Genomic DNA, 11,000 nt, shown 5'->3' on the forward strand with positions numbered 1-11,000 from the left:
AGGAATTTCCCCCTGGGTCAGACTGGCAGAGACCCTGGGGGGTTTTCAGCTTCCTTTGCAGCATGGGGCATGTGTCACTTGTAGGTTTAAACTACTGTAAATGCGGGATTCTTTTTGGTCTTTAAATCATGATTTGAGGACTTCAGTAAGTCAGCCAGATGTTAGGGGGTCTATTACAGGTGGGGGGCAGGAGGGAGTGAGGTTCTGTGGCTTGCAATGTGCCGGACATCAGACTAGAGGATCATAATGGTCCCTTCTTACCGTAAAGTCTAAGCCCTGGTCTACACTAGGACTTTAGGTCGAATTTAGCAGCGTTAAATCGATTTAAACCTGCACCCGTCCACACAATGAAGCCCTTTATTTTGACTTAAAGGGCTCTTAAAATCGATTTCCTTACTCCACCCCTGACAAGTGGATTAGCGCTTAAATCGACGTTGCCGGCTCGAAGTTGGGGTACTGTGGACACAATTCGATGGTATTGGCCTCCGGGAGCTATCCCAGAGTGCTCCATTCTGACCGCTCTGGACAGCTCTCTCAACTCAGATGCACTGGCCAGGTAGACAGGAAAAGAACCACGAACTTTTGAATCTCATTTCCTGTTTGGCCAGCGTGGCAAGCTGCAGGTGACCATGCAGAGCTCATCAGCAGAGGTGACCATGATGGAGTCCCAGAATCGCAAAAGAGCTCCAGCATGGACCGAACGGGAGGTACGGGATCTGATCGCTGTTTGGGGAGAGGAATCCGTGCTATCAGAACTCCGTTCCAGTTTTCGAAATGCCAAAACCTTTCTGAAAATCTCCCAGGGCATGAAGGACAGAGGCCATAACAGGGACCCGAAGCAGTGCCGCGTGAAACTGAAGGAGCTGAGGCAAGCCTACCAGAAAACCAGAGAGGTGAACAGCCGCTCTGGGTCAGAGCCCCAAACATGCCGCTTCTATGATAAGCTGCATGCCATTTTAGGGGGTTCAGCCACCACTACCCCAGCCGTGTTGTTTGACTCCTTCAATGGAGATGGAGGCAATACGGAAGTAGGTTTTGGGGACGAAGAAGATGATGAGGAGGAGGAGGTTGTAGATAGCTCACAGCAAGCAAGTGGAGAAACCGGTTTTCCCGACAGCCAGGAACTGTTTCTCACCCTAGACCTGGAGCCAGTACCCCCCCGAACCCACCCAAGGCTGCCTCCTGGACCCAGCAGGCGGAGAAGGGACCTCTGGTGAGTGTACCTTTTAAAATGCTATACATGGTTTAAAAGCAAGCATGTGAAAGGATTACTTTGCCCTGGCATTTGCGGTTCTCCTAGATGTAGTCCTAAAGCCTTTGCAAAAGGTTTCTGGGGAGGGCAGCCTTATTTCGTCCTTCATGGTAGGACACTTTACCACTCCAGGCCAGTAACACGTACTCGGGAATCACTGTAGAACAAAGCATTGCAGTGTATGTTTGCTGGCATTCAACCAAAATCCGTTCTTTATCTCTCTGTGTTATCCTCAGGAGAGTGAGATATAATTCATGGTCACCTGGTTGAAATAGAGTGCTTTTCTTCAGGGGACACTCAGAGGAGCCCATTCCTGCTGGGCTGTTTGCCTGTGGCTAAACAGAAATGTTCCCCGCTGTTAGCCACAGGGAGGGGAGAAGGTTGAGGGGGTAGTCACGCGGTGGGAGGAGGCAAAATGCGACCTTGTAACGAAAGCACATGTGCTATGTATGTAATGTTAACAGCAAGGTTTACCCTGAAAGAGTGTAGCGACTGTTTTATAAAATGTGTCTTTTTAAATACCGCTGTCCCTTTTTTTTTCTCCACCAGCTGCATGTGTTTCAATGATCACAGGATCTTCTCCTTCCCGGAGGCTAGTGAAGCTTAGAAAGAAAAAAAAACGCACTCGCGATGAAATGTTCTCCGAGCTCATGCTGTCCTCCCACACTGACAGAGCACAGACGAATGCGTGGAGGCAAATAATGTCAGAGTGCAGGAAAGCACAAAATGACCGGGAGGAGAGGTGGAGGGCTGAAGAGAGTAAGTGGTGGGCTGAAGAGAGTAAGTGGTGGGCTGAAGACAGGGCTGAAGCTCAAATGTGGCGGCAGCGTGATGAGAGGAGGCAGGATTCAATGCTGAGGCTGCTGCAGGACCAAACCAGTATGCTCCAGTGTATGGTTGAGCTGCAGCAAAGGCAGCTGGAGCACAGAATGCCACTGCTGCCCCTCTGTAACCAACTGCCCTCCTCCCCAAGTTCCATAGTCTCCACACCCAGACGCCCAAGAACGCGGTGGGGGGGCCTCCGGCCAACCAGCCACTCCACCACAGAGGATTGCCCAAAAAAAAGAAGGCTGTCATTCAATAAATTTTAAAGTTGTAAACTTTTAAAGTGCTGTGCTTAAAGTGCTGTGTGGCATTTTCCTTCCCTCCTCCACCACCCCTCCTGGGATACCTTGGTAGTCATCCCCCTATTTGTGTGATGAATGAATAACGAATGCATGACTGTGAAGCAGCAATGACTTTATTGCCTCTGCAAGCAATGATTAAAGGGAGGAGGGGAGGGTGGTTAGCTTACAGGGAAGTAGAGTGAACCAAGGGGCGGGGGGTTTCATCAAGGAGAAACAAACAGAACTTTCACACCGTAGCCTGGCCAGTCATGAAACTGTTTTTCAAAGCTTCTCTGATGCGTACCACGCCCTCCTGTGCTCTTCTAACCGCCCTGGTGTCTGGCTGCGCGTAACCAGCAGCTAGGCGATTTGCCTCAACCTCCCACCCCACCATAAACGTCTCCCCCTTACTCTCACAGATATTGTGGAGCACACAGCAAGCAGTAATAACAGTGGGAATATTGGTTTCGCTGAGGTCTAAGCGAGTCAGTAAACTGCGCCAGCGCACCTTTAAACGTCCAAATGCACATTCTACCACCATTCTGCACTTGCTCAGCCTGTAGTTGAACAGCTCCTGACTACTGTCCAGGCTGCCTGTGTACGGCTTCATGAGCCATGGCATTAAGGGGTAGGCTGGGTCCCCAAGGATACATATAGGCATTTCAACATCCCCAACAGTTATTTTCTGGTCTGGGAATAAAGTCCCTTCCTGCAGCTTTTGAAACAGACCAGAGTTCCTGAAGATGCGAGCATCATGCACCTTTCCCGGACATCCCACGTTGATGTTGGTGAAACGTCCCTTGTGATCCACCAGAGCTTGCAGCACTATCAAAAAGTACCCCTTTCGGTTTATGTACTCGGCGGCTTGGTGCTCCGGTGCCAAGATAGGGATATAGGTTCCGTCTATAGCCCCACCACAGTTAGGGAATCCCATTGCAGCAAAGCCATCCACTATGACCTGCACATTTCCCAGGGTCACTACCCTTGATATCAGCAGATCTTTGATTGCGTGGGCTACTTGCATCACAGCAGCCCCCACAGTAGATTTGCCCACTCCAAATTGATTCCCAACTGACCGGTAGCTGTCTGGCGTTGCAAGCTTCCACAGGGCTATCGCCACTCACTTCTCAACTGTGAGGGCTGCTCTCATCTTGGTATTCATGCGCTTCAGGGCAGGGGAAAGCAAGTCACAAAGTTCCATGAAAGTGCCCCTACGCATGCGAAAGTTTCGCAGCCACTGGGAATCGTCCCAGACCTGCAACACTATGCGGTCCCACCAGTCTGTGCTTGTTTCCCGAGCCCAGAATCGGCGTTCCACAGCATGAACCTGCCCCATTAGCACCATGATGCATGCATTGTCAGGGCCCATGCTTTCAGAGAAATCTGTGTCCATGTCCTGATCACTCACGGGACCGCACTGACGTCGCCTCCTCGCCCGGTATCGCGTTGCCATGTTCTGGTGCTGCATATACTGCTGGATAATGCGTGTGGTGGTTAATGTGCTCCTAATTGCCAAAGTGAGCTGAGCGGCCTCCATGCTTGCCTTGGTATGGCGTCCGCACAGAAAAAAGGTGTGGAACGATTGTCTGCCGTTGCTCTGACGGAGGAAGGGGCGACTGACGACACGGCTTACAGGGTTGGCTTCAGGGAGCTAAGATCAACAAAGGGTGTGCCTGTACGTCAAGGAGTATTTCAGGCAGGACTGCACAGAGGGTTCCAATAAGAAATGGTGCACCTAAGTTATCGTTGTTATTGGAACAAGGAGGTTAGCCTGGCCTCTGATTGATACATGGCTAGATTTACCTCGCTGCACCTTCTCTGTGAGTGACTGCAGTGTGATCTAGACAGGGGAGGAGGCAAATGAGTACAAAACAAATCTGGTCTATTTCTTGTTCTGACCCACTCCATCTATCTTTTACATCTTTGGCTGGCAGCAGACGGTGCAGAAGGACTGCATGCCATCCACATCTCATGGCTGCTCGGCAGAAGATGGTACAGTACGACTGCTAGCCATCTTCATCTCTTGCCTGCCTGCCATAAGATGGTACAATACGACTGCTAGCAATCCTCATCTCTTGCCTGCCTGGCAGAAGATGGTACAGTACGACTGCTAGCAGTCCGTATCACCTGCCCGCTCATCATAAGACGGTTCAATAGGACTGACTGCAGGACTAAAGAGAATGACCTGGTCAAGTCACTCCAAATTTAGTCCCTGCGCCCATGTCTGCCCAGGCACTCCCAGCCGACGTGGCCAGGAGCACCTCGGACATGACGAGGACGACTACCAGTCGTATTGCACCGTCTGCTGCCAGAAGGCAATGGGTTGCTGCTACTGTGCAGCAAAGCCGTACCGCGTCTGCCAGCACCCAGGAGACATAGGGTGACGGTTACCTGAGCTGGCTCCATGCTTGCCGTGGTATGGCGTCCGCACAGGTAACTCAGGAAAAAAGGCGCGAAATGATTGTCTGCCCTTGCTTTCACGGAGGGAGGGAGGGAACGGGGGCCTGACGACACGTACCCAGAACCACCCGTGACAATGTTTTAGCCCCATCAGAGTGCTCCACTGTGACTGCTCTGGACAGCACTCTCAGATGCCCGATTGTTTGCCATTGCTCTGATGCTGGGAGGGGCGCTTACAGGGTTGGCTTCAGGGAGCTAAAATCAACAAAGGGGGTGGCTTTACATCAAGGAGTATTTTAGGCAGGACTTCACGGAGGGTTCCAATAAGAAATGGTGCACCTAAGTTATTGTCCTTATTGGAACAAGAAGGTTAGCCTGGCCTCTGATTGATACATGGCTAGATTTACCTCGCTGCACCTTCTCTGTAAGTGACTGCAGTGTGATCTAGAAGAATGAGTCCCCTAGACAGGGGAGGGGGGGAAGCAAATGAGTACAAAACAAATCTGGTCTATTTCTTGTTTTGATCCACTCCATCTATCTTTTACATCTTTGGCTGGCAGCAGACGGTGCAGAAGGACTGCATGCCATCCACATCTCATGGCTGCTCGGCAGAAGATGGTACAGTACGACTGCTAGCAGTCCGTATTGCCTCCCCGCTCACCATAAGACGGTTCAATAGGACTGACTGCAGGACTAAAGAGAATGACCTGCTCAAGTCACTCCAAATTTAGTCCCTGCGCCCATGTCTGCCCAGGCGCTCCTGATCGACCTCACAGAGGCGACCAGGAGCACCTCAGACATGACGATGATGGCTACCAGTCGTACTGTACCGTCTGCTGCCACAAGACAAGGGGTTGCTGCTACTGTGTAGCAATGCCGTACCGCGTCTGCCAGCACCCAGGAGACATAGGGTGACGGTTACCTGAGCGGGCTCCATGCTTGCCGTGGTATGGCGTCTGCACAGGTAACTCAGGAAAAAAGGCGCAAAATGATTGTCTGCCCTTGCTTTCACGGGGGGAGGGAGGGAACGGGGGGCTGACGATATGTACCCAGAACCACCCGCGACAATGTTTTAGCCCCATCAGGCATTGGGATCTCAACCCAGAATTCCAATGGGCAGCGGAGACTGCGGGAACTGTGGGATAGCTACCCACAGTGCAACACTCCGGAAGTCGACGCTTGCCTCGGTACTGTGGAAGCGCTCCGCCGAGTTAATGCACTTAATGCACTTAGAGCATTTTCTGTGGGGACACACACACTCGAATATATAAAAGCGATTTCTAAAAAACCGACTTCTATAAATTCGACCTAATTTCGTAGTGTAGACATACCCTATAAGTCTTCATCGAAAAGCTACAACAGCTGCTGCAGCCTTCTAAGTGCAGACAAGCCCTTAGTCATATCAAGATAATGGCTCCACATCAGAGAAGGGGTTTCCTATTCCTCACTACCAAACTAAACAAGCAGAACAAACATTCTTTCATACTCATTGCTTTTGGAAACCCGATTCTTAGAACTTTGACACTCTTCACCTTCACAATTGCCTGATTAATTCCAATGGTTACACTAGAGCGGGTATAGCAGGTAATATTTGTCCTTGCAGATTTAACAGCTGACTGAAGAAGTGTAGGTGTATTGGCTAATGATGTGCTGAGGCTAGAGTACTGACACTGAGCATTATATCACTGAGTAAGGTGGTTTAATTTCTGAGTATATTGTTCACAGACCTCTGAGTCTCCAGCCATACTTCAATTATCAGTGCTCAGTAATCTGATCAGTGGTCTGTGTTACCCACATTTGCCAGCAGTCAACACTGTGACTTTAATTAAAGTTAGCCATTTGTGTGAAATTATTGCTCTGTTCATTATCTTGACAATTTCATTACTGTATCAGGTAAAATAAAACATTTATAGCAAAGGAAAAAAAAGTGCTATTGTAAAGTTCAAGGAAGTTCATATCAGCAATTGGCTGAGGTGGTTGTCATTAAGATCAGTGGTAACAGGTCACAGTTCTGGTGACGCGGAGCAGTAGTTATCTCCTTTTAAAAGTATTATACATTTGTTACTAAAATTCCCCAAGTAACATTAGAATGTGAACATACAAACTTGGATATACATTGAACACACAAAATATTTGCACATTTAAAATTGTGGCATTGTTATGCAGTTGGGTATAACAAAATGTGTACAGACAATAATTTACACACACATTTATGCTTCAGTAAATTTCTTCACATGTTCCATGTGTTTACATATGTAGAAAATGTTTTTGTGACTTTGCCGTTGGGGGAATATAGTTTTATGAATTTTTCATTTAAACCCTGTGAGAAATAAATGTGATTTTAGGAATTAGACAACATTTTCAGGTTTGAAATAGCAACAGGATCAGATTAGAAGTTTAATATAAGGTGCGGAAGTTGGGAGCGGCATACTTACAGCAGCCCAGCTTGCTGAGGTGTTATGTGCATGCAGCCCTGTGCTATTCTGCAGGCTTTTGGTTAAGAGGAGCAATGACCGATCAGCACATTCTGGGTCCTATTGGTGAGGAATGATTGTAGTTACTAATTCAGTTGCACTACTCAATGTTTTGTTACCTCAGCTGGGCTCTCCATCCTGGCTGGAATGTACGGCCTAAGAGTTTGAGGGAAATTTGTAGAGAAGTATATGTGAGAGTGAATAATCTATGGCATCTTCAGCCTAAATGTGTGTCTATGTATACAGTAGTTATAATTTATACAGTGCCATAAACATGAATAATAGTATACAAAACAAGTAAAAGACAAGGTCCTTGTTTCAGAGACTATTAAATTTGAGGGCTGCATGGTCTTTTGTAGGCACGGTCCCATGCTGGAAGTGATATGAAGCTGGACTGCAAGAGACACTGTTTTGTGCTTTTCGCCATGCCACCTGTTAGGTATTTGAGAAGATATCCATAAAAATTCTCTTCAATTCTCTCCTTAAAACCTACCTCTGACATGATCCCCACAAAACCCTTGGCAGTAGCTAGGCAGCTTGTGTTCTGTGAAAGCTGCTTATTACACTGAAGCTAATCATGTCACTATTATTTCGTGTTCCCCCTGTCTATGGTATCCTTTGATTGTCAGACTTCAGAAAGGGGGCGCCTAGCATTAGAGGCACTAGCCCTGCACAGCTCTTGCATTCAGGGAAGCAGACTGCAATTCTGTTGGTGTCTATATAATGCCACAAGGAGTTAGAGATTCCTTGCTCCCCATCTGCCCTTCTACAATCATGCAGGATTAGTAACCTCCCCCATTGATAGGGGAGATGGTGACAGTGTAGACTGTTGATTTAATTTCTGGAGATGGGGAGCCAGGTGTCTGTTCAAACATCTTCCTGCTCATGCGCCTCACCAGATGGAAGGGATAGAGGAGTTTGAGGCCCCTTACAGATCTTGAGTTCTGGGTAAACATTCCCATGCCATGGTTCACCTTTCTTGCCTCCATGGTGCAAGGGTTTGTCAGAGCGATGGCATGCATCATTGTTCTAATAGGTGGGAGTTCACTAGAGTGTCTGTCACTTGGTCTAAGGGTTGCAGTTGGATAGCACAATTTTATGATCTGTCTTTTGGGTATGAATTTCCATCTTTTCTCTATTTATGTATCAGTCTTTCTTGGGAAGAAGGTGAGGTACATGGTGCTGGTTTATGTCTAACTGGGGAGGGAGGTGGGTCAAGGCTTATGTTTTCTCAACCTAATCTTGTCCACTCCTCATTGACGATTCTCACAACACCATCCTGGCTCATGGCTTAAAATGACATTTTATGGCTTGCATTTTTTTTCTTTGATGTTGAGGCACTTTCTCCTGACTCAATTTCAGCTCCTATCTCTCTGAGATGAGGGTACTGCTTGTGTGCTACCTTTGAGGAGCAGGAATGACACATGGTCTGTCTGATTTTTTGTCCAGGAAGAGGTTCTGGTTTCATTGTGTTTTGCTCTGGGGTTTTGGGGTAGGGAGAGGGAAGTTTGAAGTGACAGGGTTTACATTACTCTTGCTCTTTAATAAATAACAACAAAAATAAACAGTCTATAAGCACAACTATATAAAACAGCAGAGCCCTGTGTCACAAGACACCTCCCATATAGTTTATTCTCCATTTGCTTTGTTGGCACAGATGACTAAAACTGAAAATGGATGAGTGAACCCTAATGCTGCCCTGTGAAGATTTTAGAAATCTGCACTGCAAGCTTGTAGCATCATGAATGTGTGCTACAGTCTGCGACATCAAAACTTTCCCAACTACTGGGGAATACTTTTTTTATCAGCAAGAGTGGGGGCTTTTGTCAATTACACTTGTGGCATTAGGAATGTCATTTGAGATTGTAAAAGACTTGTGAAAAAGAACTCCACATACAGTTCTCTATGAAGAACATGTCACTAAGATTATGTCAGGAAAAAGAAAACAAACAATTCATAAGGCAAAGTTGGTTGCCAGAGGAAAATTTAAAATGGGAGGCTCTCTATTCCATGTATGAGTAATAAGGAGTCATCATCTTGAATGATCAGAAAGTATCATAAGGGCTTAACAACACTATTAAATGTAAATTGAAAAACAGCAAGGGAAAACAAACTGAAATGAAAACAAATATGAAATTAGCCTTAGAAACCTGCTAAATATCTCTCACTACTCAGAATCACAGAGGCGAACTGAAGAAATGGCACAAAGCAGGGAACAAGAAATCTACACATTTTAATTAATTCCTTTCCATTGTTTCTTATAACTAAAGCCACAAGGACAAGGTTAATACACATTTTAAACATTTATAAAACTTCTATTTAGCTTCCCACAATTCCCCAGTGCAAAGTAGCTTTCAGAGAAGAAATTCATTATGCAATGTTAACCATTATATTCTTGGAGGTGGGAGGGAGAATGAGACAATAGATATACAAATGGGAGAATGGACTAAATTCAGATATTGTCCTTCCTACAATGATCTCTACAGAATATGAATTTTTGCCCAGACATTTCTAATGAAGTCCCTGAGCCCAATACAAAAAGAAAGGAAACCTCCTGGCCAAGTCCTGAAATCCCTTCACCCAGACTGTGTTTTGTTCCTTATGCATGTACACAGAAGTGGAGAGGAGGATGCAAGGAGCTGCTATCACTTTGAACTCCATGTGAAGAAACCAGGGACAAGGGGAACATGTGTGCTTTTATGAGCACCAAAGCTACTCCCTGCCTCCCAGAGGCACAGGGCACTCTGTGAGGGTAAAGGAGTGGTGGGGAGAAGGCCGTAGGGAGATGGCCCTGGCCTTGTCTACACCAGTAGAGTGGTGTGGGTTCTGGAGAAATCAAGGGCACAGAGGAGCCTTAGAGGCAGTGTTGAGTATTTCAGTCCTCTCACTGGACATGACTAAGGTGAGTGAAAGAGATATTGTTGCAACACTCTTGGATAACTACACTATTGCACAGGAACAGCCTGGTTGAATAGTGGAAGCAGGTTCAGTGATTCTACCAGAATGTTCTATCCAGTGCTCCCCCACAAGGAGGAAGGCCACTAGGGTTATAGAGGATACTCCTGCCATTGAATATGAGTATTTGCTGCTGCTTTGTAGCCTGGGGGAGGATTATTCCCTCTGCCCAGCCAAGTTACCCAGACGGGCTGGTGGGGAGAGGATTTTGGCTAAAGGGCAGACATATGTACTTTAATGAAACAGACACTTAATGCCACTATCTAGAAGAGAGTTCTGGATATCAACCTTCAGATGAACACACCAAGTGCTGTTTCCAGGCTGCTTTGGAATTCCTAACTCCTAATACTGCTGGAAAGTAGCTTCTGAAGTGTAATAAAGTTTACCTAGTTGGTTTAAAAGTGTGATGGTTTCTGCTCATTCTCTAGTTGGAAATAGTCTCCATCACATAGCTACCCAATATATCCATCAAGCTGGCATTATTTACACCCCTAAATGAGACAAAAGACCTAGTAAACATCAAGTCTGCATAATACTTACTGACCTTGGTTTTTATGACGCTTCTGAAGTCCTGAAAAGATCTCTGTGGGTTTGATGATTTGTGTTCTATTTCTGAGAATATATAACTTGCAAAAGTAAAACATACATTTAATACACTTCCTTGATATCTTAGTGAGATATGTAAGATGTAAACAATTATGGACTATCATAAACTGCCTTGTCACATTAAGTCAGTCAGGCAAAATTTTGTATTGGTGATGAGATATCTTCAGAGGAAAAATGTTTTCTTGTTGCATATGCTGAAGCTTCAAA

General features: G+C 46.4%; 1 protein-coding gene across 1 annotated transcript; it reads left to right on the forward strand.

Annotated features, from left to right (window-relative positions):
- The first annotated feature begins 295 nt into the window (after window positions 1-295).
- Window positions 296-2,189, forward strand: LOC142070929 (myb/SANT-like DNA-binding domain-containing protein 7). The gene is made up of 2 exons (XM_075124914.1): window positions 296-1,213; window positions 1,802-2,189. The coding sequence occupies exons 1-2, from the start codon at window positions 630-632 to the stop codon at window positions 1,857-1,859; spliced, it is 642 nt and encodes a 213-aa protein (XP_074981015.1). The 5' UTR covers window positions 296-629; the 3' UTR covers window positions 1,860-2,189.
- The last annotated feature ends 8,811 nt before the right edge of the window (window positions 2,190-11,000 follow it).

Source organism: Caretta caretta, chromosome 1, assembly GCF_965140235.1.
Source record: "Caretta caretta isolate rCarCar2 chromosome 1, rCarCar1.hap1, whole genome shotgun sequence".
Lineage (NCBI taxonomy): Eukaryota > Metazoa > Chordata > Testudines > Cheloniidae > Caretta > Caretta caretta.

What these genes read in the sequence shown, in the direction of transcription:
- LOC142070929 (XM_075124914.1), top strand. Translation starts at nt 630, where the DNA reads ATGCAGAGCTCATCAGCAGAGGTGACCATGATGGAGTCCCAGAATCGC. An exon ending in AGGCGGAGAAGGGACCTCTG is followed by an intron (nt 1,214 to 1,801) that starts GTGAGTGTACCT and finishes TTTCTCCACCAG; the next exon opens with CTGCATGTGTTTCAATGATC.